This window comes from Dermacentor variabilis, chromosome 5 (assembly GCF_050947875.1).
Source record: "Dermacentor variabilis isolate Ectoservices chromosome 5, ASM5094787v1, whole genome shotgun sequence".
In the NCBI taxonomy this organism is placed as follows: Eukaryota; Metazoa; Arthropoda; class Arachnida; order Ixodida; family Ixodidae; genus Dermacentor; species Dermacentor variabilis.
This window is the reverse complement of record NC_134572.1, coordinates 98,153,322-98,181,029: the sequence shown is the minus strand read 5'-3', so window position 1 is coordinate 98,181,029 and position 27,708 is coordinate 98,153,322. Positions and strand designations below refer to the sequence as shown.

At 44.3% G+C, this 27,708-nt stretch overlaps 1 protein-coding gene across 2 annotated transcripts in view; it reads right to left on the bottom strand.

Moving 5' to 3' along the window:
- Positions 1 to 27,708, bottom strand: part of Sin3A (SIN3 transcription regulator family member A) — a 64,610-nt gene that overhangs the window by 15,498 nt on the left and 21,404 nt on the right. For both annotated transcript variants that reach the window (XM_075693110.1, XM_075693111.1), the window contains exons 9-16: positions 26,205 to 26,393; positions 19,951 to 20,037; positions 19,703 to 19,821; positions 16,838 to 16,968; positions 12,837 to 12,934; positions 12,633 to 12,749; positions 11,664 to 11,954; positions 9,475 to 10,215 (exon numbers count right to left, since the gene is read on the bottom strand). In XM_075693110.1, the coding sequence (XP_075549225.1) occupies positions 9,475 to 10,215; positions 11,664 to 11,954; positions 12,633 to 12,749; positions 12,837 to 12,934; positions 16,838 to 16,968; positions 19,703 to 19,821; positions 19,951 to 20,037; positions 26,205 to 26,393 (1,773 nt within the window). The remainder of the gene's footprint in view (positions 1 to 9,474; positions 10,216 to 11,663; positions 11,955 to 12,632; positions 12,750 to 12,836; positions 12,935 to 16,837; positions 16,969 to 19,702; positions 19,822 to 19,950; positions 20,038 to 26,204; positions 26,394 to 27,708) is intronic.

The window sequence follows — 27,708 nt, the reverse complement described above, 5'->3', positions numbered from 1 at the left end:
CAACGTCGCGCGTTGCAGACGCTCGGTGGACGGTGCACTAGAGTATATTCTAGGCCACGACCTACTGTATAAGGGGCGACCTGCGCGTGCGGCGCTGCGCCAGCGCCGCTGATTTGCTTTTGCTTGTGTGGCTTTCTTTAGTTTTCCAAACCGCCGCCCCGAACAGTGGCGCTAGTGCTCACCCCCACCTACCCCAACCCCGTGGCCGGCCGCACGCACGGGCAGCAAAGCACAGAAGGACGCAAACGCACGCGCGCGAAACAATCGATTAGCTGAGTGCTTGGTGATCTGTTGGTGTCGCTAGATCTTGATTACCAGATTCTATTTCAGTGACACTGTGATTCTCAGCCCCGTGGGAACCGGCTTTCGCGTTTGCGGCTTCTTCATGCACGATGGTTTACTTCTGCATACCGTTGTGAAAGTCAAGCGGCCGAGCATCAAGAGGAATTTCATTTCATGAGTTCCCCGTGACCGATATTAGAAACCAATGGTTGAAACCTGAACAAAAAAAATGGCTGGGGCTTAGCTAAGGTTAAGCCTGGATATCTATCTCGAAGCGAAAAGGTTCGGTGATGCTTATTTATGGCTTAGCTTATTATAGTTATGCTTTATGATTTAGCCTATGATTATTCTTACGGTTTAGCTTATGGTTATGCTTTATGATTTAGCCTATGGATATGCTTACGGTTTAACTTATGGATATGCTTATGTTTTAAGTTATGGATATGGCTTACGGTTTAGCTTATGCTTTATGATTTAGCCTATGGTTATATATGCTTATGGTTTCACTTATGGATATGCTTTGGTAAGCTTATGGTTATGCTATACGTGTGCCTTGTGTAGTGATGCAAATTGGTTATGAATGATATATACCATAACTTATGCAGGATTATTAATCTTCTTTATTCATCGTTCTTGGGCACATTGTCTTGCGATTGCTGTACAGCCATAAACACAGCTCTCGACGGTAGTGTCACTCTCTTCTCCTTCCATGTTGAATGCGCATGCCTGTTCTCTGGCAAGCGGTTATATAGTCGGCCTCCGCGATAAACACGCGCTTGCGGCGAACGTCAAACGACGACGCATAGCGCGCGGCAGTGGCCCCCTGCGCAGACTCCGAACACGCTTACGGAGCCAATTCCGACATACGCCGGCTTGCGCGAATCGTGGTGCCGACTGACGTAGCGAAGCTTTTCGTTTCAAAAGCCCAACTTCAGAAAAGTGCTTAAAGTGTAGTGACTATCTATGTGATGGCACAATAAAGCGCCCTTGGAATTTTTCAAGCTAGACTTTCGTTATCATTTGGTAAAGTGGCGTAAATAAATACGTCAATAACAGCACATTTTTACGATTGTGGCATGCACTGCAATTAAAACCACTCACGTTCTGCCGCGCTCTAAACGGCACGTCACTTCAGTGAACGTGCCGAATGCAGCAAAGGAACGCGTGGGCCCTGCAAAGCGGTACGTAGTGCGTTCATTGCGTCCGGCTTGGGACTAGCGATAACCTACGGGAGAATGAAGTGCGGGCGCGCTCAAACCTCGGCTAGCGCGGAATGTGCGCACCAGACCTTATTGGCACCACAGCACTAATCAACATTTTAGCAGACAATGAGGGGGGAAAAAAGCTCTAAGGGATTACACTATTTCAATCCTAGCAGCCGCGCGGCCGCGCCTTCAAAGTAGTTTAAAATTTCATTGCACTGCACAGTGAAGATACCAAATATCTGGGGCACGTATCGCATGTATCAACGTGGATTTTTCTAGCCGCACCTTGTCAATAATGTGAAATGCCGAGTTTACTGCAGCTCCTCTTCGAATTTTTACCGTCATCGCCGTACTCCTTAAGGCAGGGCCGGAGCGTTTCGGGCGTTGCTGTGAGGGTGAGCACTGGCGGCCTCTACCGGCACGCTTGGTCCCTACTCAATGATCACGTGGTATTTCTTCGGCCGCGCGCTGCCGTAGGCGACCACGGGATGCGCAGGTCGCCCTTTATACAGTAGGTCGTGTTCTAGGCACTGTAACCGACCGAGCGATATGCCTCGCATTGGATTGGATTCGGTTTCCGATGCATATTAGTTGCCAGACGACGTAGGGGCTGCGGGATTTAAAACCGAAACTTCTTGATGTTGCCCTTTACTCAACACAGCTTGTCTTCCTGGGCATTCGTAAGCGAAAGGGCCTTTTAAAATCAGCGTGACTTGCAAAGGTACGTCGTTAATTTTCTCTATCGGAACAAATCCCAAGGGATTTTCAAGGATTACAAGGAGGTCACGGGTATTCAAGTAGTTTCAAGGGCCCTTGAACTTATACTGTCAATATCAAGGATATTCAAGGGTTTCAAGGGGCTGTGCGAACCCTGTATCAAACGCCCTACGTCCTCCTTGTGGGTGCTGTGCTCCCAGCCGGCGAGTCGACGTCATTCGCACAAGTGTGCCTACGTAGTCTGCAGTGCTGTGATGTCACTGATAGTGACACGCGACTGAGAATTATTCAAGGCAACAGCAGTCCTTTGTTTTGATATGTTGCTTCAGTAGACAAATTAAAGTTTAGAGAAATAATAAAGCATGCAAACCGAATGGCTGTGTGTGTTTTACGTTGTACCATAGCTAGAGAGATACACACGCAGAGAACTATGTCATTTTCTACTGTGTTCCAGTGTGCGATCTTGCTGTATCTGCTCGTGTCCACCTCAGTGTTTATGTGGTACTGACTTTTACCACTAGTCTGGTGCCAGCGGTACAACAACATGGCGCATCGTGGTAGGGATCCATGAGCGAGCTAGCCTCGCTGACATGCGCGCACTGAGGGACCCAGTTCACAGAAGCAGCCAGACAACTCGAGTGTTGTCGTGCACAGCTCGCCAGGATCGTGCACGGAGCATGACTAAAGCACAACAGCCCGCGCACACAACCGTCACTGGAAACGTGCCGTGCAACGAAAACACGAGGGAGAAAAGCAAGAGGAGGAGGAGGGCAGGGACTGTGAGATGTAGGTGACGCAACCCTCCAGCTTCAGTATGGGAGAATGACAACACAGGGAAGGAATTTTGCTCGCGTAGGCTAGATGGGACAAGAGGCAAGAGCATCGCAGTGAAGCTTGCCTCCTGCCTGAAATCATGGGCATGGGAACAATAGGAGGTCGCGATTTATGCACCGGCAGCGGGGATAGTATCAAGACAAGGCCAAGGCAAGGAACTGTGCAGTGTAACCTCATCGAAGTGATAAGACCCACGAAATAGAGCTGTTGCAGACGTCAGCGGGAACCAGAGGCCCACTACGAACGCGTTGATGTCTCAGCTCTACGCCATGTGGCATCGTTGTCCAGACTTGTCAGAAGCGAGTTAATGTAAACGCAGTCACATCAGAATCGGTCAGCCCGATTCCCGACTCGAGCTGCTCACGTGGGGTTCATGTAAACCTGGCGTTTGTCGTGCTAGTCGTGCAGTAGCTCGTGTGGTCACTCATGAATGACACTGGCACAGTAGACAAAATACAAGGAAAGCCCACAAGGTCACCATGCACGAAATGTTGCGTTTTAGTGTGGTTTGCAGTAGTCCGGGTAGCAGAATGCAGAGCCTACTCGCCACACTACAGTGGCTAGCCACGTCGCACAGGAACACACACATAAGCACAGAGTGGCTAGCGTTGCTGTCAGCACTACTATGTTTAGTGAACACACTTTGATTCTTAATGAGGTATATGTCTCATCAATTATTTTGAATATTCTTATGGGAGGAGCGTTAAATTGAATAGCTACAAGCGTAATTAGAAGTTACTGTCTTGCACTTGTACAAAAAATGAAAACTGCTCTATGCGCGTGCCTCAGGTGGCTACATTTAAAATCTCGTTATTGGCCGTGTGATACGATCACAACTTCTTTGAAGTCGAACTCCTTAGGGAGTCTCGCACTCCCTTATCTTAAAGGAATTTGTGGGTGCCTGTGTGACACGGGCATAAGACGGCCCTCCAACATGTGATGTTAGTGGGCGTATCGAGGTGGGTTAGAACAGCCTCTGGTTTGGGTGCTTATCAAACTACACCTACCTCAAAGTACAAATAGCATAACATTCTCGCAAGTCCAATCAAGTCCAATATGCAAGTGAATAAAGTAACGATGAATGGCCACAAGAATTCAGTCATACTTGTACTTTTGGGTACAGGACACATTCTTGAGCAAATGTACTGGCACTACGTACATTTTTTAAAACAATATAGTTATAAACAAAATAGGCCACTGCAGTAGGTATGAAAAGAAAGGTTACTTAAAGACCTCACATAATCAGTTTGTTAGGGCTCACATTTTCAATAAGCAAACACCAGTCACTACCACTGCTCTATTGGTTATCTTACAGGACAAGGAATAAGTTATTGTAATTTAAAGCTCTCAAACTTATTGGGTGGCATTGCCAATACCATTTGGTATGTTAGACATTTAAATCAAGTAGGGGGCAGATGCTACCGATAAAAAATAAAAAAGATAAAGCTGCACACTTTCCCATTTTACATAAAATAAAGACTTCAATATACATTCCAAGTCAGAGACCTCTACCATGGCTAAAAAGGTTGGTACTGCAGTTCGCACATATCAGAATAAAACATGGTGCTCAATTAGCTGTATGCTTTCGTGCAAGGGCAGCACCCTGAAATTTTACTTTAAATATCGCACCCCTAAATTTTAGCTTAAATATCTAAAACAATAATGCATGAGTGCATTTCGTCAGTCACAGTCACGCACTATAGATGCAGTACACCAATGCGTGTGGGTCTCTTCTTCAGTTGGTAATTGCAGTTGATAATCTTTTGGCAGGAATGTTGTCAACTTTAGCGTTGTAGCATCACAAAATTTGCGTAACGGCGTCCTCTGTTTTACATCTTTGCTCTTTCTGGCAACACAGGCATTTGTAAACCATACACGTAAGGCTTTCCGCTCTTTGAGCATAGATTCAAGTTGGCGCCTGAGGACTGATTTAAGCTTTTACGAGCGCAATACAGAAGCATTTTGGTTCTCCCCCCCCCCCCCCCCCCCCCCCGCAATCTATGACAATGGCAAAATATCCTGGTGCCCTGTGGCTTGTCCTTTAGAGCTGTGCTTGTGCATTTGTACAATGTATGTCGGCCATGTCACGCATGGGCTCAGTATGCAGGCACTATCATTTTATGTTAAATTTCCAGCAGTTTTCTCACCGTGCAATTTTCTGTGCGGTGCCAAGTACAAGCACGCGTTCGAAGATGGCTTCACCTTTTAACAGCGTGGCAGCGCACAGAAGCCTATCACACGACGCATCGGTCTCGTATTTAGTTGTTTCCGCAATCATTGACTAAGCACCAGCGAAATTCAGATCAAGGCACTTTTATGCTAGTGTTTCAGCGCTGTGTGTACACGTTAGTGTAATGTATGTGCGCTGTCACCAGGAGGTTCCAGGCTTCGTAAGTACAATATGCATTTGTGCAGTGAATTTTGCTTACTCATGCACAGGCTGAAACATATATAGGCACTGTCATTTCAAGTGAAAACTACCGTAGTTTTTTGACTGCACAACCTTATGTGCGGCTTGACATCTGTGATGGCTTCATATAGCAATGCACACTTGCAGTCAACCAAATTCCAGCTGCTTGAGCTCCATGGTTATGTGCCAGAGACTAACTACCTAAGATACAAGTGTAAGAACTAACTAAGATACAAGTGTATAAAGTTTGATGAAAAATAATCTTTAATCTGTTAAAGACTGCACAGAGCTGGCATTAGTGCCCTTTGAAAAGAAATAATATATGTTACAAAATGGCAATTAGTGAAGAATTAAACAAGACACATGGCACTAGCAAATCTCTGTATTGTACAGTTAAACAAGGAAGAAAAATCACAAAAGTGAAAGGTGAAGTCCAACTAAAATATACAAGAAAATGTAATATGCACATGGGAAAAGAAAACTACCTTTTTAGGATTTTAAGCCACCTGCTCTTTCCTACAGAGCAAAGGAATGTCAATGGGCTGGGATGTTTGGGTGAAACCGACACCTTCTATGAATATCCATATAACCAGCATGCGAGAATCGATGCTCTAAGTTATAGATTTGCTGGAATTATCATCAACTTCATCAATACGTCAAATACATCCAAACCAACGCAAATGCTGTGCCACGTCTTTATTGGACCGAGAGTGACACGTCGATCAACGACTGGGTTTTTATAGTATATGCCATGAATTGTGAGGGCATTTCAAGCCTCCGACGCCGTGATGGCGTGTGGGGAAAAGAGGGGGGAAGCGCTCAACTCGGCATCACTCTGGACTCTCAAAAACAACCGACAAACACTCTACCACAGCCGCACAGTCACTGCTTGTGCTCCGCAATTCTAGTGTGATTTCACAATTTTCATGCCACTCCTGTCAAACTCTAGAAAACAATCAAACATGTCTAATCGATTAAGCCTATTAATTGAAAGGTGGACATCAATGACGATCGATAGCCTTGCGGGATACTTTTAATCGATTAATCGTTCGATATTACCAACCCTAGTGTTGATGTGTCATGCAGAAATGAATCTGACACATGTGTGTCAGATTCAATGTGATTCAATGTGACTGACATACAATGTCAGTCTTGACACTCTGATGTGAAATCAATGCATTGAGATGAAATCATGCCTAGATTTTGAACCCGGAAACTCTGCTGGGACTTTTGTGATGCAACAGTGTAAGAATTTCAGTTTTAGAGAAACAAATGTGTCGGGGTTTTCATAGCTCAGTGCACAATCAGCTTTTTTTAAAATTCATTTTTTAGAAAAACACCAAAGAAACCAGTTTATTTTCACGTCCCTCAATATTTCATAAAATTTTACATCTCTATTGCCTACGTGTTTAATTAAGGAATACATATATCCTGTGACAATTTCCCTTTAACACTCTTAGTATGCTTCCCTGCAATGCATTGAATATGCTTGATCACGTCACATTATTGTTTGCGGCAAAGCTGACTTTCGGGAACCGGCATTATGCAATATGCTATGCTTTTCGCACTTCGAAGCCATCGGTCAGGATTACAAAGGTAGAGTCAGCGTCATTGCTGACAGCGGCAAATTCTTTCAATAAAACTAACGCCATCGAAAAGCGAGATGCTTGGCAGCAAACACCTGAAGCAGCTAGACTTAGCGTTCCCGCAGTGGTGGCTGCCAGCTAATTCTGCGTGAGCGTCGGTTCGAGGCTGTGACATAATCCAAATGGCAGTGGCTTTGATTAATGCTGTTACGGACGTGCAGTCAAGGCAAAAAAATTGGGAAAATCAGCCGGCGAAAAGTTTTGGGTCTGAAGTTCCAGATTTTCTTATGAATTTACTCTATGGGGTATGTGGCGGTTCTGCGAAGGCGTTTGAATTGTGGGGCATGTCCAAAAAAATCGGTTTTTGACTGTAATGACACATAAAAGGCGTTCGTTACAGTACGAGTTTCTATTCATGCCAATGGCACAAAAGCAAAAAGGCCACAGTGGTAACAAGATAATGAAGCCCTAAACGTTAAGGAAAAACAGTTGAGAAAGGTTCTAGCTTACTCGCAGCGCACTAAGTCTTCTCTTTGTTGCCTTGCGCCTCAAGGAGCACCACGAAATACAGCCACTGTGGCCGTTTTGACAGCAACAACGAGCCGACAACAGCCGGGAGTGGCTGCATGCGCTAAGAAACTCTTCCGTAGTGCCTAGGCAGAGTCGTATATTCAAGGATCAAAAGTCCCCACAGTTCCTCTCTCACACCCGCTTTTACTTGCGCATGCGCGCACATATCTGGCATCTCCGCAAGCGCCATGCCCCGCTGTACCTACTAGCAATTGTAAATATGTGTCCCGGACTGCAAGTATGATTGGCTTCCAAGGTGTAAATACATGTAGACATAGAAGACGCACTTAAGCAGGCTTTCAATAGCACTTGCGCCCATGTGCAGCATCAGTTGCTGCTTGGCACTGGTACATCCACACTAAGTCGGCACAGACAGTACAGTATGGAGCAAAATCATGAACCTCCCTGCACCTTTTGAAACAAATGGCATGGTTCAGAGGGAGCCCTTGCAGCACCACTGAAACAAATGGCAGGGTGCGGCCTCCTATGAACTGGTTTTGGTGGAGCTGGCAATATTAGCCACAAATCGCACAGGCCTCATATTTTTGAATAGCACACATGGGTCAATACGAAAATTCAAGGGAGAGACAGTACGGTGTCTGAAATTTCGGTCACTGTTCTTTTTTTGCTTTATGCGATAACCGTAGGTACAAGGACGTTAACGTTTCAACTTGGCGAATTTAAACTGATGCAAACATCCCAGTCGCATGCTTCGGTTTCCCCATAAGAGCAACTGCTTGGTCCAAATTGTCTTGCTCTTTTTTTATACCGCTTATAGTGCACATATTCACGACTCGCACAACTTATGTTATAAGCAGTCTACACTGTATATGGTAACATTTATGAATGAATTCACGGTAAGTAAAAAGTCATATTAACCCCTTCCATGCCGCACAATGATCCCACTTTGCCACCAAAAATAGCCAAATTATTTTTAAGGTCTTCAGTTGCCAACAAGTTTTACCTCCTCAAAAAGAATAAATTTGCTACTGCTTGCACTGTCCGTTCAACTGTAAGCTGCCATGTACCAAAAGCACGGCTAAGCACCGAGACAAAATTAAGCTTGTTGACGGCATTACTGGAAAATTCAAGATACTGATGATGAGCTGAGCTTGTCCTTGGCCATTCATACCAGAAACAGGTGGACAAACCCAGCTCGTCCAAGGCACAGAAGTGGTTAACCTGTAGTTTATCAATCACATTCTACTGGCTGATGGCAGAGTCAAAATGGTGAAGTGATTAGGTGAATGCACATAAAAGTATGGCAGTAAAACAAACATCAAAGAGCAGCGCTTGTTGTGCTACAAATTATTGAATCATTTATAAAACTACTTGATGAAGGACGTTGCAAGTTCACAAGAGAAAAATCAAGCTAAGCATTATCCATATTGAAGCCTAACCACTAACCTCTACATAAGGCAAAATTTTGTGCTTCTACACCAAAAATTTAAGAAGTTCAAGAGAGGGATCATGTTATAGTGAATGTTGCCTTCAACTGTGGTTTCACAGCAATGCGCTTTAGAGCTTCATCTGAGGGCCATTTCAGAGTCATAAAACAGCACGTGAAAGCATGATTCTTGTACTGCCACAGCTGAGCATCTTTCTGGAATTTTTCATTATGCCAACAATTGATGTGGATTTCCTGCATTACGAATCTGGATGGTGTTGCACACAGTCAACTTGCAGACTGTATGCATGTAACTCTAGCCTACACTTTTGTTAACACTTGCAATCATAGTTTCAGACTATCTGGTCCATGGGTTCAGGCTACATGGCACCCAACAGAACTTCAGCGCAGCCCGACCCATGCAAATGCTTACACCCACACCAATGCATTGCACTACCATGCACAGCAGTCAAGTAAACAAACCTCGCTCCGAGGCTTCAGCCGCAGTGCTACAGCTGTGGATTCCTTTCGGTCCTTGCGCTCCTTTGCCTCATCCGCAGCCAAGTTTGTCGACTGCTTGTAGATTTTCGTGAGACGCTCACACAGCAGATGGTGCAGCCGAAAGAACAGATACCAGTGGTCGTTGACAAAGAAGAGTGCATACGAGTCGTCCGAGTAGAGGTTCTGCATCGGCGGCGCACTCAGCTGCGAGCCATCTGCGCTGCCGGTGCAATCCTCTGAGGCAGTCCGAAGTGCACCTTTGTCACTATCCTTGGGGAAGGCATCATCTGGCCGATGATTGGGCGTTGAGGGAAATGGCTGGCTCTCACCATCCTCAGTCATTATGTCATCCTCTTTGTCAACTTCGTCGTCGGAGAGTTCACCGCGTGGCAGACAGAACAGGTCTGGGATGAACTGACGCAACAGCTGCTTTATCTTCTGCTTGTCTTCCTTGTTGATACCCGTTTGCCGCTTCACATGATGGATAATCAGATTAGCTGCATCATCCAGAATGGACCGGTCGAGGTAGGCGAGGCTCATGTGGGGCCCCGTAGGCACTTCCCCAGTGCCTTCTTCCATTTGCTCCCGGCGCTCTTCATATATGGCTTCAATCTCGTTCAGAAGGCTCTTGGAACGCAAGAATTTGACATCATTCTGCTTGAACGTGATGCCCTGGTGATCCAGCGACTTGAGGTAGTACTTCTCATTCTGCTCTCGCCAGACCTGTTGGGCAAGTACAAACCGAACACCAGATTTGAAGCAATCAACAAGTTAACCATATTCATGCAAGTCATTTACACTGTTGAAGACAAGTATATCCTCCACGCACAGGCATCTATTTTTTGACAAAAAGCTACAAATAGCCAACTCGCCCTGATTGCCACCTTGACTCTCCGTACACTAGCTTTCATGCCTTCAGAAATATTTCTCCCGAACCAGACATTTTAGCTACCTCATGGCCTCGATTAAAAAAATGAGTCATGTCAGATCCAATTATTTGCCTGATATTACTAGGATAAGGTAGAAAATGGATGGTAGAAACAGCACTAACTGTAACAAAATGTGCTTCTACCAATGGCCTGCGAGGTTCATGGTGTAACTAAAATATGGAGGACAAAACGAATTGTGCAAATACCTGTAATGTAGAGGAAGGCTTGAGAAAGTGCCCAATGGCAACCACCAGTCAATAGCATGCAAATACAAGGAATCCAATACAGACTTCCTTGGCTGCTTCATGCTACATACAGTCTTGAGCCTAGCAACTTACCCTTTCACAAACACTTTCGCATCTTAGAAATTTTGCTGAATCTATTTGGTCAATAAATGTTCCTCTGTACCTAGTTGTCAAACGCCATACTTACCCGATTATAACACTCTCCCAAGTCAAACACGCGCCTTGTTTTTATAGTTTCAAATTAGAAAACATTGTGCACCCAAATCTAACAAGCTAGCTACTTGAGAATTCAAAAAAAGTAACATGCCTTCGATTTGGGCAACCGGAAAAAGACGAAACCCACAATTTATTCACACATAACAGCAACAAACTCAATGTGGCCCAGTGTTTGATATACCACATTTCTTGAACACCCCAGCAATCAGTGAATGCCTTGGAGCGCAAAAAGGAGGGAAAAGAAAAAGAAGGCAACACATGAGAGCACTGGGACGGGGACTCATGCCTAGACTGCCCACTTTACTAGTTTGCTCTGCGATGTACATGGGTCTCCAGCATGCTAGAAACACACGACACGACTCTGTTGCTGCTGGCGCAACATGCATTCAATAACTTGAACAAGCTTTCGCAATGAATTAAAGTGGCGTATCGTCGTCAGTGTTCTGTCACCACCTGTGGTGCCAATGGCTCTGATGGTAGGCTGTCACCAAAACCATGAATGCAGTTTTGTATCCAATTGTCATTTTGGAGGCGATTTTCAGACCCATTTTCTTTAAGAGAAAGGTGCATGTTGGAATTGGTAAATACAGTAATTTGCTTCCGGACTGCCAACTACTAAGTTAGTTTGGTCGGTGCAGCAACTCTTCCTGAAAGGTGGTGGTGGTACTGGGTTTGATCCCTGAATCAGGAGGAATTCCCTTAAAATTTTCTTTGTAGCTTCACACTACAGCCTAGTGTATGTAACTTTCCCTCTCACAGCTGCAACAAAACATGGCCTGACCTTGTTGAAGCTCTTCTGTGCCTCACGCCACTCTTCCTCTTTGGCTTTGAGCCTGCGCAGTACAAGGGGAACAGCGACGACAGGGTTGCGCTTGAGGCCCTCGATGATGTCGGCAGCCTTGTCGCCGTAGATGCGCCGGATGGCCTGCTGCTGCAGCACATTTGATGAGCCTCCAAGGTTGTCACCCAGCTGGAAGCGCTGCTTTTCCTCCGCGCTCATTCGCTGAAGCTTCTTCTGTATTGCCTCCAGAATACGGATTGTAGACAGGTTGGTCTCGACAACCACATCCAACTGCGCATGAAATTTAACATTTTTTTTATCAAATGACTCCCGTATGCAGACTTTGGCTGTTACGAGGATATAATGCACTTCAAAAAAATATTCCTTTAGCATAAATCAGAGCTGTGTCACACACCACTCCCTGTTTGCCAGCCTTTGCTACATCCCAACATATTGCATTTTACCTCACAGGTAATAAGCTGCGATGCTAAGGTGCACAAAAACTGAGTTACTGTACACCGCGCACATCTAAATAAGAAGGCCACTCGTAAAATCAGACAAACTGAACAAAGATACATGCTCATAGGTCACTTTCTTCCATACTTTCTTCATGCTTGAAAAAAGCTGTTTATGCAGAATGCAAACTGACCATTATAAGTTATTCAATGAGTTTTGATACACAAACCACATGTCAAATCATGCAGTGTAACAAGGCTTGCACAGTTGAACATTTTACAGTGAAATTCAAAATGCCCATGCAATCATTTCTGTCATTAAAATAACAACTACACTTCTGCCACTTGCTGCTAGTAATCAAAGTCCCTCTGCAAGTGACTGTCACATTTTTTTTTTTCATGCACATGCTGGCCCAAGTTGCAGCTATATTCTTCTGCAAATCGACCTGTAAACGCAGCCTCGGTAGCGCTATTTGCACCGATGTCATAGAAACAATGCAGACTCTCGACTCACCTCAAAGCGCTCGTCTTCACAGCGGTAAATGTACTCTTCATACTGGGTCTTGCGTGAGCTAACAAACGTGGAATCCTCAGACCACGACGGAAATGAGACCCAGGTGTCATTCAAAACCTGAGGGTTGATAAGGAAATTGATGTCAAACAGAGCAGCGCCTACTGAACAAAGCCAAAATTTGATACTAAGACGAAAACTGCTTGCCTCTTTACAGAGCGGTGTCCGGCCACTGCACTTTGGCTGTACAACATTTTTTGGCAGTGCTCGGTAGCTGGCACCATAGCGTTTGCAGGATGAATAATCTGAAGGACACGCAAACAGCAAGGCACCCATTATTTTTATCAAGAAAAAATAACACGGAAGAGATGTGAAGAACATATAACTGAACAAGAAATGTTGGCGCATTCAATTAAAATATAAAGTGTGAAGCGTCTGTCCAGATTAAAGGGGAACATGGGTTTCTGATATTTTTAAAAATTATTTTTAGACAATTAAAATTATCACATTCACTAAGTGTCTCATCCTGATTTAAAAAATGCAATGAGATTTTGCATAGGCCAAATAGTGGAAGGGATAATTATAATTAATTAAGTATTGTTTATATGAACAGCAGGAACACTAACAGCCAGAAATGTATATACCGTATTTACTCGCATGATGATCGCACTCGCGTAATGATCGCACCCCTGAATTTTGTCGTCAAAATTCGATTTTTTTTTATTTCCCATGTAATGATCACACCCCGAACTTGCCGCAGCGATATGTCACGTGTCAAGTCTAGCTAATAATGATCCCGCTTACCATCTGTCGAATGTTATGCGAACGACTCTTCAAGACAAGCCAAGCGGTCTGCATGCACCAAACATTCTTAAGTAGATGCCTCATTTCATTACTTTCATCACTTTCCGCACTTCCATGACAAAAAGACGTACAACCAAACTTGCCTTTATTATGGGTGGGCTTTATAATCGTTGTGGTCAACAAAAACAAAAAAGGCGCCTTTCGATTCTTTTCATCTGCACTCGTGGGCACGCAACAAATCGCGAGCGGCAATGATAGCCACGTTTACACTGATACGCTAAAAGTGTGCCCTATTCATACGCCGGCGCTTGTAACACAGCTAATATATTCACCCACCCTTAGCGGAAACGTGCCACATTAGGATAGTAGTGCAGACAGATGCCGTAGTTTCCGCAGCACGCCGGCCATGCGTTTCTATGTAACTGGCAGCTAAGTGCGCCCATCTGTTTCTGTCCCCTCCAAGTGGACATGGCTACGTTATTGCCGCAAACTTGACGATATTAACTATATTATTCATCACTGATACGGAAGGAATATTTCAATCCACGTAATGTACTCACGAGAAGATAAAAAAATCGCATTCGGCACGTTCGGCTTGCTTTGTCGGCCGCCATTTTTGTTTTCATGTCCCGCACCCGCATCCCGCAGCAAATGCGGGACAAAAAATTTTTCTTTCTTTTCGCGGGAAATTTAACTCGTGTAGTGATTGCACCCCTGAATTTGCGTCAATTTTTCTGACAGAAAAGTGTGATCATTACACAAGTAAATACGGCAGATGTACGGCTGGATACGACAGTGTAAGGCACACAAATGTTGAAGTACTCTTTATATGGAAGGTGTTAATTTTATAGCAATTTAATGCTCAATATTCAGAAATGGCTATCATGTGCAATTAGTGGCCAAATTAATAATTTACAAAGCCAGAATTTAAAAAAATATGCTCTTAAAGCCTTTTTTTTCTACACACATGATAGCACAAAAATAAGGGCTTCATGTGTTCTGAAGGTCAAGATATCACTTTTGCAAGTAACAAAAGCAAAAAAAAAAAATATTTTTGAGAGAACGTGAAAGAGCGAGGCCTTATTTTTAATACAGATACCACACTGTATTAGAACATTTACAACAGCCATTGCATCTGCAGCCTCTAGGGATGTAGTCTGTCTGGCTGCAGTAACTCAAGTGATGCTTTCCGAGTACCCGCTGCAAGTTGTCTGCAGAGGCACGCTTGCATGCACATGCTGCAGTGCGGCATCGGACTTTCTCCACCATGAGCTTGATCATCTGGTGGCCAGGACTCTGCCACAGTTTATCTTTAGTATGGCTACTAAGTGCCTCCCCCACCCCCCTGCATTGAACTCCATTACAGCTTCAGCCACAGCTGCCTGCACAGTGAACAGTGACACATGATGCTGTTCCTTAGAAAGGAGAATTTCAGTGTTGTTTTGAGTCTTTCCTCGCTGGCATCGTTCAAGAAGTGCTTCATCAGGCAAGTGCTTACACGAAGGAAGAACAGCCTCACATGCACAAGGTGGCAGATTGCAGCGGTGCTTCGGAGCAGGCTCACCTGATTCTCGGCCTTCTGGACAGATTTATTTGGCGTCACATAATTCGAACTAATGTGGTGGTATGTGGCCACGAAAGCCCCATGCATGGCCTTTGCATCACTTTTGCGGGATTTCAAGGCCCAGCCGCAGCAATTACTCAGATTAGTAACCAGGTCGCCAGTTAGCTTACTCTTGCCTCCAAGGCTGCCACACTATGAGGGTGCGCAGTGCAGTGCCCATTCTCTTGTGAACGTGATACACACCACCTTCTTTTTCTACAGTTATGTATCAATATACCCTGGCTTTTTGCAGGGCAAGGAAGGTGCAGCTGTCACCACCCGAGAGTAGAGTAATGTATTACATCCTACTACATTTCCAGGATCAGTGCAGCTTTGACTGCCATCTCAGCAGCTTTCTTACGGGCTTTTATCTGACAAACGTGATCCTTCTTCCAAGCCTGGTAGGTCGGGTTGTTATGTTTTGGTGCCTGTTTGCACCATGAAAAAAACAAAAACAAAAATTGCTGAGTACCATGAAATTGAGGACAAAGCCTGCAAACAGCTCTATCACCACGGTGACATGAGACAAGTGGCCGCATGTCATCCAGGAGCAGCTGTACCACACGCCAATTTTATCTGCGTTTATCTTCTATTGATCACATAAATCACAGACTGTTCGCGCACACTCAACTTTTCAGCAGCTTCAGCTGTCATGCGAGTGTGTTTTGTTTTTAGATATGCCCCTGCCATGTTTTTCTGTATATGCCTCAGTACAAGGCATTCATCACAGCAAAAATATTTCCTGTGGTTTGGCGACTGCCAGTGCTTTGCAGTGCTGTCACAGCAAGGATGCTCATGACAAACGGTTTGACCTTTTGGTCACTACTTACACGCGGTGAGCTCCACCCCCTCCGCAACATAGCCGCAGTCCCACGCACTTATTTAACCAACTTTACAGCAAGACCATAATCCTGCTCAACTATTCGCGCTGTAATGCTACCAGAACAGCCCTTGCACTTCACACATGTCAGCAATGGATTCAGTCTAAACTAGCAATTATGAAGCTCATAGCCAGCTCGTTTGCTCTGGCAGCAGCATTGTCAATGTGATCCAAAAGGCCTGACTTTCTCTCAGTAGCAGGAATTGAAGCTAGCGCTTGTAGTTTTCCTTCAGCGCATTTGTGAATGTGCTGCAAACTTTCTGGCTGCAGCATAGCAATGTACCGTATTTACTAACATAATGATCGCACTTTTTTGTCAAATAAATTTACGGAAATTTATGGGTGCGATCATTACGCGGGTTAAATATCCCACGAAAAGAAACATTTTCTTTCTTTATCCCGCATTCAATGCGGGATGATAACGGCTCAACAAGCAGGCAGCTGCCGCTGACAGTGCGGGACACGAAAACAAAAATGGCGGCCAACGGAGCAAGCCAAACGCACTGAACGCGATTATTTTTTTTCTTCTCATGAGTGCATTATGCACATTAAAACGGTTTCTTCCGTATCAGTAATGAATAATACCGTTAATATCGGCAAGCTTGCGATAGTAATTATAATGTAGCCATGTCCACATTGAGGGGACAGAAAGAGAGAAGGGCATGCTTTTTGGACTCTAGAAAAACTGTGTACCCTCAAAAGAGTTGTTTGCCAGCCACAGCAATTACCTCCAAAGTCTAGAAACTGGTAAAGGAAAGTATGGAAGTTATTAAATATATAAGCATGGCCAGTAATTATGGCTACAAATGCAAGTTTCTGTAACGGTGACAAAGTAGTACGTGTTACTCATCTAAAGACAAACAAGGCAAGGGTCTGGGAATACATGCACTGCAAATTTGATGCAGCTGAACAAAAGCATACCAATTTCCATGGATGGATCGCCTGAGATGCGTTCTTGCTGGACAACTTTGTTGGGAATGGGCTCTATCTGTCCACCAAGATCCTTGTACCCAATGAAGTCTTTGAACCACTTGAACAGCTCTGGAAACTTCCTGTAAAATGTTACAGAAATGCAGCTTTTTGGAGTAGAGATTTGGAGTAGATTGTCTGTAGAACTGAATACCTTATTCCTTATAAAGACGAGTTACTTCAAGAACTAACTTCTGGTGCGCAGAAGCATGTCCAGACAGCTCCCCAAGGTAATTTCTTGCACGACCAAACCAACTAATCTGGTGAAAAAATACTGCTACTGAGCCATTAATAAATTACTTGATAAATAATGAACCAAATCGTGAAACCCTAAAAAAAGTAAGCCTTTAAGCCTTTTATCACAGGTTTTAAAAAGTGGTTACAAAAGCCATTTGAAGCAGGTGGTGACAAGTGATTTAAGTTGTAATTTCCTATTCACATAATAACCACATTGAGTGACACAGATCATATTGAGCTTACAGGCCTTCTAGAGCATGTAGGTACCTCACAATATTTAGAAAGAACGGATGAATTAAAATGGCACATAGAGCAATGACAACGTGCGACAGCATTGACGCAAAGCATGAAGCACAATATTCCAGGGGTTGGAAAATAAGAGTTGACATAATTGCCAAGGTTTTACATTTTCAGCTAAGAACGATAGTAGCCGTTGACTACCACATACAGTCGAACCCACTTATGATACCAGTTTTACTAAGAAATCGGTCATAACAATGAGAAGCTGCTGCACCGTCAACTTTTGTATGTTTTCCATGGTGAAATAACCCGCTTACTACAATGCCCAAATGCTGCATTTTCGCTTATAATTATGAAGTCTGGCTGCTGGGTGTCCGTGCCGAAAAGTATTGAAATGCAAAATCCTCGAAAAGAAAAAAGAAAACCAGAAATTCGAGCCACTGCACGATGGGCCCACTGCCCTAACAGCCGCCATGCCTTCTCCCCGCGCTTCTCTCTCATCGTCCTTCCACCTCTCTGAACACGAGTGGGCTGCGCCCATAACTATGCCGCGATGCCCTACAAAACACAAATGGACCGCGCTAACTGCGCTGCTCTCAGATTGCTTGCTGGCTCCTCATTCAGCGCAGTCGTGCAAACAGCTTAATCGCTCGCATTTGTCTTTGTTAGTTGCGTCGAAATCATTCTTGGCCACGTGGTTTCTCAGCCATGTTTGACTCACCGGCGAAACGGAAGATGGCTGATCCGCCCGCTGATCATTGGCAATGCGCGACGTTGTCAGTAGAAAAAAAAAAAAAAAGAAAAAAGCGCAGTGCTATAGATTTGGAAACTAAGTGCTTCTAACAGACAAGGCGATCGTCACGAATGTGCTTGCATTGCATAGCGACGGAAGCGACAACACGGTAGGGCAAGCTGCCTCAATGCTGACCTCACAGGAGGTTCGGCAGATGATTCAGTCCCTCAGGAGCTTTGCTTTCATGAAAACTTCCACTGGAAACTTCCACTGCACTACGTGGAGCATCTTGATGTCTTGAAGAAGGATGTAGAAGGTGAGAAGTACATGGCGAGATGCTTGTGGCCATCTCGCCTCGACATTTCTTCTGGATTTCTCAAGCTGACAGGCTGCTGCAGCAACCTTCTCGCATTTTTTAAAAGGCCTCCTTGGTGCCACCAATGCTATGCCTCGGCAGAACTTGCATATTGCTTGCCGCCCGTGACCCCCCTTTGCAGTTTTTACAGCAGTGCATTCTATAACGCCGACAGCCACAGCTTGTTGCACGTGATCAGAGTGCCCAGGAAGCAGTTAAACAAGTTAACACAATCAGCAGCCGGATGGAAAAAGGAAGTGGGGAGGGGCACTGGCCTCCTTGCCATTACAGTTTTCTCACATCAGCTCTGCCATCCCAATATTTTGACTTTTTACATGTAACCCCATTATAACAATGCAATTTTTGTGGCACTTGAATATTGTTATGAGTGGGTTTAACTGTATCTTCACGCAAAAATGCAAGCTCAACATTGTTTATTTGCAGGCCTTTGCTTATTGTTGTGATTGTCAGAAAAATCAAGCAATACAGCATCCGAATCTTTGATCAACCTTATACAAAGGTTTATGGAGCAGATGATGGCAGCGAGTAGATGTTCAGATGGATGTCAGAATTCGAAAAATTTGTAGCGGCATGGTTGGCGGCTGTAAACAAATTCATTTTTGGCTTGTCTTGGCTATGAGCTGTGTCAATGACATTGTGACTTGCTCACCAAAACCGTTGACTGCAAATGTTCGCCAATTTATATTAGTTCGTTTTGAATGCTTCGAGAATTCTATCCAAAGTGAATACCAGATAGCATAATATTCGACTGAATGTTTGAAAATATCAAACATTTGCCCAATCCTATCCATAACACTTCATAACGTCAGAGAGCAAAATGCTAAACAACAATATTTTCATAAATATTCTGCATACAGAACTGAAGTAAAACCTCCTTATAACGAAGTTGATGGGGGAGCCATAATTATTTGTTACATTCTTTATGTCATTGGTACAGCAATATGAATTTTTTTATGAGGATTTCAAGGAGAGTTTCACCTCCTTACATCCACTATTCAATTTGATTACACTGTTTCATTATAATGAGGCTTCATTGTATTAAAATATTACAGCTATTGTGTAAATTATAGACAATTTTTGCCCTGTGGCACAGTTGCAATGAGCTTTGCATTGAAGTGAAAGCTTTACTATAATGCAGAACATATTGCTGTCAAGCCACACCATCGTTCAACACAGTGCTGCAGTTACAGCTACATACTTTAGCACACTTCTAATAGGCTGTATGACATACCCAAGGAACGGAGTCACGAGGTGGACCAACTCTGACCGGGACACAATTTCCTGGTTGTAAAGGATCAAACAACGAAGGAAATTCTCGTAGACCTCCTGTCCACGCAGAGCGCGGCGAACCTGTTGAAAAGGAAGTTACGCATGTTGAAAAACAGCAGCGCAGACCTTCCGCGACTTTCACGAACCACACTCACAGTTACACGACTACAAAATGACAAAGCACCATAGATGCAATGAATGCAGTCATACCTTGTCAAAGAAGGCGAACTCATTGAGAGTGCCATGCTTGCCAGCCTCAGCAAGGCTTACATCCTTCAGACTGGTCATCTTTTGTTTCTGAGAGAAAAAAAAAAACAAACAGAAAAAGGGAAATGATCAATAAACTGCTTTGTGAGGGTGAAATGAGTGCTGTCAAATGTCATATGTTTGCATAGAGATGCACATGCACATTAAAGTGATGTAACTTACATAGAAATTTTTTAGCCTAACAACATTTTCAGTAATCAGCTATACCCACAGTGCGTGAGCTCACCACAGTGTTGCATAATCATGCGCAAGATGAGTTCATTTTCTTTTTGCGCACTTTTCAATTTGCACTGTGCACCATACAAAAATTTTACCAGATCTGCAAAAATGTGACACATTTCTTCTTAATTTGCAACTTCAGAAAGCACATAAATTTATATGCGAAATCCCACTTTCAAAATATTCCATCCCCCAATACAAATATGTTTGAAAAGGCGGTGCGCTGAACCACCAGGCTGCCAGTTAGCTTTGCAAAAAAAAGGGGCCAGTTTACACTAGTGGTGCAAGGCTGGGTCACAGCACAGCTAGTTTCAGCTTCTGAGCATTTAGTTGGCAACATTCGTTGTCTGGCCCGAAACTCGAGATCCTCGACTCGGCGGTGCCGTTTGTCAGCGGCGGCCTCGGCGCGATAGGCAGTATCGGCTCTCCTTAATCGAATGCAGTCCCGCTGAGCGGCGCACTTAGCTTCCTTGGAGGCGGCTTCTTCCTCTGGAGTCTTGCCTTTCTTTGGTCGCCTCATGGTAGCTGTGCATGCGTGTTCACTAGACGAGAGAGGTGACATGTCTATCGGCACGCCGGCTCCTCAGAGCTTTCTAGCATACCAGTGACGTCCCGGCTAAGCGAACACTTGCTTCTCCTTGGCTGGCGAGAGGGAGGGGGAAGCGCACGCAGCCGCGCCGACACTACGCCCTACGCACGTGTGTGATGCGAGGAGGTTGCGTGGCTCAGCGACACAGAGCTGGGCATAGTTTTCTGTCAGCACGAAACGGAGTTACGAAAAGCTTAACAGCTCTACTATAAAAAAGTTGTTTTTAGTGTCCTAGTGCATAAACAAATAGATATGCAAAGCACACCAAAGGAAAGGGGTTGGGGGCAGAGGCGTAGCCGGGGGGAGGGGCTTATGGGACTTCAGCCCCCCCCCCCCCCGAAATTTTATTCCGAATTTTTTCTAGAATGTGCTTTTCACGCTCGAAAAGACATTTCACCGCGAACATTGCGAACTCGGGCTGCATTTTGCGGCAACGCCCATGCAGTGGAGAAACTTAACGCAAGAAGCCCCATCCAAGCAACAAGTTTCAAGGGCGTTTTGATGGCGAACAGGCTCGCCACGGTACCTCTCTGAGGACGCGGAATCTACGGAGCACATGGATGTAAATTTCGAAACTTTATGGGTGTAAAGTTCACATAAACTTTTGATGGAAAAGGTGCACTGACATTCCAAAAGTTGTGCTTTAGATTTTCAATTGCGGAACTTTGTGGGCTTAATGTTTTTATAAGCATTTTACGCCAAAGGTCCATTCAGTTTTCTAAAGTCTTACATCAAAACATGCAAGACAAGCCTAATCAACATACTATCAGACAAGTTGACAAAGCACGCAGAGAGGTCCGATGAGACGAAGCGTTGTGGTGGATCATTTGCGCCGTCATTTCACATAAAAAAGCATGAATATTTTTTTTTCACCTACGCCAAAGCATCCATGTCGAGACACTAACGCCAGCCAAGGTAACTACATTCTTATTTATTTTTTCTACTTTGACTTTTATTCGCGAGCACACATTGAGCCTCTTCAATCTTTTTGCTCTCTCTACCCTACCTGCGGATTGCCAGAGCGCATGCGTTTTTCACGTGTTGCCCCAACCACCGCGCGGCGCACTTCGGTGCGCGTTCAGTTTTCTCTGGCCGAGTGCATTTTCACCTGGCTGAGTTTTGGACGCTTTCTAGCTAGCAGACGAGAAAAAGAAACAATGGTCGCTCGCCGCCATCACTGTGGGGACTCGACGGATTGCACCGCGTTCGCTTGAGCGCAACTTCTCCAGAAAGTCTTGTCTCGCCGGTGTAGGATACCGAGCAGTATGCGCATGGTTCTTGGTGGACCAAGCGTCTCGTGTTTTCTTCGATATTCCTTTAAGAGCCACATTAGTTGCCCAAAGTAGGCATTCGATTGTGATCAACATACTTTCCTTCGCTTTTTTTTTTCATTACGGTGCCCCCGCCCCACAAAAGGAAAAAACAAACAAACATTGTTGCGGCACAGCGCATTGTCGCACGGGGAAAGTTCTATTTTGTTACTTCATTTGCGGAAAGTAATGGGCCATGGGACGCTTCAGCTGCCGGATCCTCTTTATTATTGCGATAGCAATTATATGGACACTCTAGGCGCATTCTTTCTGTCGCCGTCGCCCTCATGTTCCGCATAAAGTCCAAGGGCGACAACATCGTGACTGCGCGCCGCATGCTGTATGTGCGAGTGAAAGCGTGTGGGGAGGTGGGAATGGGTGAGCCGACGCTGGTCGCTCAGACTTGCATGCACAAGGGAGAAAAGCGGGGAGGAAGCGCGGCACCTTCTATCACGCGCGATACATCGGGGGGGGGGGGGGGGGGGGAGTGGATGGAATGGGGGCAAGATGTAGGATTTTGTGAATGTGTGATTGTTCATCATGTTTATTTGCCTTGTTTGGCGCATTATATACACGGACTTTTTCTTAGGTCAATTTATTGAAGACTTATATAGTTGAATATCTTGTTGCCAGGTTTTGTGTATATGTGCAGTGAACTTTGTTTCTAGTGGTACTTTTTTTGCCCTTTATCAGGCTGTATCTTCGCATTTGTATATTCCATTGTATCTCCGCATTTCTAATGTACGAGGGCGAGTCAAATGAAAGTGAGCCTACCCACCCCGCGCAATTAAGGTTCTGTTCATTATTTGCAAGGCCTGCGTGCGCGTAGCACACAGGCATCTCTCATTTACAAAAGTGACACGCAGGTGTGAGGATAAATGTTCTTTAATGCTCTCATACTCTGGGTTGAACATGGTTGCGTGCCGTAATGGACGCTCCAGAAGTTGAGCAGCGTGGTGCCGTGAGGCTTTTGACAGATGAAGGCGTTTCCCAAAAAGAAATTAGTCGCCGTATGGCGTGTTCATTGAACATTGCATTTCATTGGCCACTGTGAAGCGTTGGAACAAGCGGTTCAAAGGACATAAAAGTTGCAAAGATGATCCCAGACCGGGCCAAAGGCATCGTGCAATGACCCCAAACAAAATTGCAAGGGTTGATAGGATAAGCATCGGTGAACTGGCAGAGCGTGTGGACATCAGTCACGGTTCGGTTCACGCCATGATTCATGAACATCTCAGTTATCGGTTTTTGGGTCCGCAATGGACGCCCAAGATTTTGAACCACCGCCAGAAGACGGAGCAGTTCGGCGCTGCCTTGACTCATCTTATCCGGTATCATAATGAGGGTGACGACTTCTTGTCTGCAATTGTCATCGGGGACGGACCATGGTGCCACTACTACGAGCCTGAAACGCGACGGCAAAGCTTACAGTGGAAGCATTCGAATTCACCACCCCCAAAGAAAGCAAAGGCCGTCATTTCCGCCGGAAAGGTGTTGAGCTTTTTTTTTCGATCGTCAGGGGTCATTACTGATATAATTCGCTAAATGTTGAGAGACTATCAATTATTTCCGATATTGTGAAATGCCGGATCGGCTGCGAGTCGTAATCAAGGACAAACGACGTGGAAAATTCACGAATGGGGTCTTCTTGTTCCACGACAATGCCCGTCCCCACATTGATGATGTGGTTAATAAAAAACTTGCAAAGTTCAAGTGGGAAACGCTGAAACATCTGCCATACAGCTCAGACCTGTCACCTTGCGACTTCCAAATTTTGGGGCTACTGAACAAACAACTCAAGGGAACCAGATTCGTGTCGGACGTGAACGAGTCAACTGCAGGCTTTTTGAAGCAGCAACTCAAGGAGCTTTATGAGGCGGAAATCACGCGACTCGCTAGTCAAAGGGACAAATGTCTAAATGCTCATGGAGACTACTTTTAAATAAAGTACCCCATTTGTCATGTATTACCATTGGCTAATTTTCATTTGACTCGCCCTCGTATATATTGCAGAACTCCTGCTTTTTATACATGCTCTCTGTTGCAACTATTATTTCGGTGCAAATTACTCACGATACATGAGCGGTGACAGCTGCTTCTGCGCAATACATTCGAACAAATGGCAGCATCATTGAGATTTTTCACAGGCCGTTGCATATGTACAAGAATGGGAACAAGGTTCTTGAATGACAAAGTTTCATTCACACATTTGTCCTCAATTTGTTCATTTCATGGCCTTTACATTTATCATATCAGCGGCATGCACTGGTTTGCTGGTTTCGAACTGATATAGTTCTAAAGTTTGTGTGATATTTTCTTTACTTATTAAATAGAGTAAAAACATGGAAGCATTGATATCAGGTATTTTGGGCACAATATTTGGCATATACGAGTATATTTTATGAAAAAATATATATTTTACTTGCTTTGAGAGAGTGTAGCGTTCAAGAATTCGTTTGCAGCATCTTCGACAATAGTAATGCAGTTATTATTCATGTATTTGATCCCTCGACAAATTGTTGAAGAGGAAGCTTTAGCTCGGGCCCAACTCCGACGCGGCCTTTTCAGTGCACGTAGAACGCAGAAACGCCGTTCTGAGATAACCCCCTCTATCGCTTTTATTGAAATTTGTTGCACTTGAGAAATAAAGTTAAATTCTAGTGCCTGTTGGAAGCGTAATTACAATTTAGAGTTCAAATTTTGTTTAAGTATTGACGCGAAATAAGTTTGCACGTGATGACACGGGACCCTTAAGGCGAGGAGTTCGTGATTGCGCGCGCGCTCTTCGAGGACCAGCCATCGCTAAAGGCAGACGTTTTTTTGCCACTCTGTCGATGGTAAACTGTTTTAGTTGTAATAGCTGGGTGACAATATTTTGAAAAATTTTGAATTTTGTCCGCTTTAGATGTACTATTAGATGCAATTTACATAATTGTGATATCATTTTTCATTGCTGAGTTACAGAGTTGTAAACTTGATAGTCCCGTTCGCTAAAAATTTTGGATTTTTTCAAACTTTTAGTAAAGAATTGAGAACCTAAATGAAAAACTCGAAACCAAAAGTCAGCAGAATTTAAGTTTTTATTTTAAATGAAACAAACCCTCAAATTTGGTGCAGTGGTTGCCGAGGAAAACGAATTCTGCTTCTACATGTATTTAGATAGGAGCACCCGAGCTAAAGCTTCCTTTAAGGAGGAGGCCGAGCTCCAATGTCACCCCCCCTTCCCCCCCCGAACGACATTTCAGGCTACGCCCCTGGGTGGGGGAGATAGGTGCATGTGATGAAGTGTGTGTTCTGATTGGTTCAACACTGCTCAAAAGAGGGCAAACTCACAAAGCGGAGCAGCTACTACAGTGCCTTTATCTAATAGTGTACCTAAGACTTCAGGTGCAAAGGCTTGGTGCAGCATCCAATTGTGTGCTTGAACAGCCTTATGCAAACATAGATACCAGCTCATCGAGATTCTGTTAAAATGTTGCTGCATAACACAATGGTCTGAGTAATCAGCTACCACAATGCATGGCTCGCGGGAGTGCATTTCACTGTAACAGGCTGCACATGCCAATGGATGAATGCCACAGACCAAACTCAAAGCACAGAAAACGCGTGCGCAACATGAAGTTTTACCCTCCATATTCCACTTTTTCAAGAGTGGAATATGGGGGTAAAACTTGATGTTCACAAATCGGTTGGAATGCTGCACTGTATTTATAAAGATGCTAAATGAGAGGTACTTTTGATGACCGAGAAGAGGGACAAACATGTTACAATTGGAACACCAACTATTGCTAGGTAAAGTATATGCCATACTACTAAAGTTCTGCAGTAGTTTACATAGAAAACCATGGTTTCCGGAAGCTGGCTTTCCCACAAAGCTGAGTTGCCACATGTGGTAGCATGACAATTCAAAACGAGCAACTTCGTGGAGAAAAAAACTGTTGTTCAGAGCATGGTATTGCTCATTTGAACTGATTATTTCACCATGCTATAGCCATGCAAATATGGTATCACTTGCGCTTTCGCAAAAATGCGTCAAAATTAATCACAGACTCATTTGTTAATTTCCGTAAACATCATACCTTGGCAACAGATCCTGACAAGTGCGACAATGGCCTCTTCAGAGGTGGGCCTGCTTGCTTGAGTGAAGTGCTCAAACTGGAAACAAGACTTGGCTTGGTGAGGCCTGTGCTTGGCTTTTTTGCTGCAGCAGTGTGGTCGTTGTTGACTGCCTTCACTGGTTGGAAGCCAAAGTCTAGACCATGCGACACCTAAGCCCCAATGACAAGTGAAAACACATAATTTACAAAGGTGACAGAAACCACAATGCTTTGCAAAATCTGGAAAGGCATCATGCACATCCTTGTATCTGATATTAGGTTCAGAAATTATCTAAGTTTTTCATAGAATTGTCACCTCAGTGTGTGTAAGCGATTTCAAGGAAGGGCTGCCATGGTGCCATTATAGGTCGTTAATTAACTGGGTATTTTGCAACTGCAACAAAGAAAATGTTGTGTCAAGACCAATTGGCAAACAAAATCGTCGAACTGGTGCAACTGTTTTAAAAGCATGTCAATTTGAAAGTACAAAAATTAAATATGTAAAATGTTTGCCTTGCAGCCCAAGAGGACAGCACTAATGCATCAAAACTAAAGACAACATGAAGGAAACCCTTTGCCTGATCCTCTCTTACCTAAGACAGCAAGCACGCTATCTGCTTACAGAGAAAGGCTCCTTTCGTTCAACATTACATCCACCCTTCCAATTTTGCAGTGATACTAAGCTCTTTAAAGGTACAGTTTAGGACACACAAAAATGGAAAGTGCTACTGTAAGTCCATGATACCGTTCAATAATATCTTTTCATTCAAATACATTCAAATCAGCATTCACCAGCATACCCATCCAAAGTGTTAGACACATCTCTCATTACACTTCAAGTACCGTATTTACTTGCATAATGATTGCACTTTTTTGTCAAAAGAATCGAAGCAAATTCAGAGGTGTTATCACTACACAGGTTAAATTTTCCGTGAAAGGAAAAAAATTTTTCATCCCCCATTTGCTCCAGCATGACAACAGGTCAGCAAAGAGGCAGCTGCCACTGTAACAGTGCGAGACACCAAAACATAAATGACGGCCGGTGCAGCAAGCTGAACGCGCCAAAAGCGTCTTTTTCTTCTCGCGAGTACATTGCGTGCATTGAAACAGTTTATTGGGTTTCAGCCATGAATAATATCGTTAATATAGGCAATAACGTAGCCATGTCCACTAAGGGGACAGAAGCAGAGATGGGCGCGTTTAGGTGCCAGTGACATAGAAACACATGACGGGCATGCTGCGAAAACTGCAGCATTTGTCTTCACTACTATCCTAATACGGCACGTTTCCGCTAAAAGTGGGCGAATGTCTTAGCTGTGCTACAAGTGTCGGCGTATAAGTAGGGTACACTTCTAACGCATCAATGTAAATGTGGCTACTATTGTTTCCGCTCGCAATGTATTGCGTGCCCACAAGTGTAGAGGAGAGGGATTGAAAGGAGCCTTTTTTGTTGTTGCTGTTGACCACAACCATTATAAAGCGTACA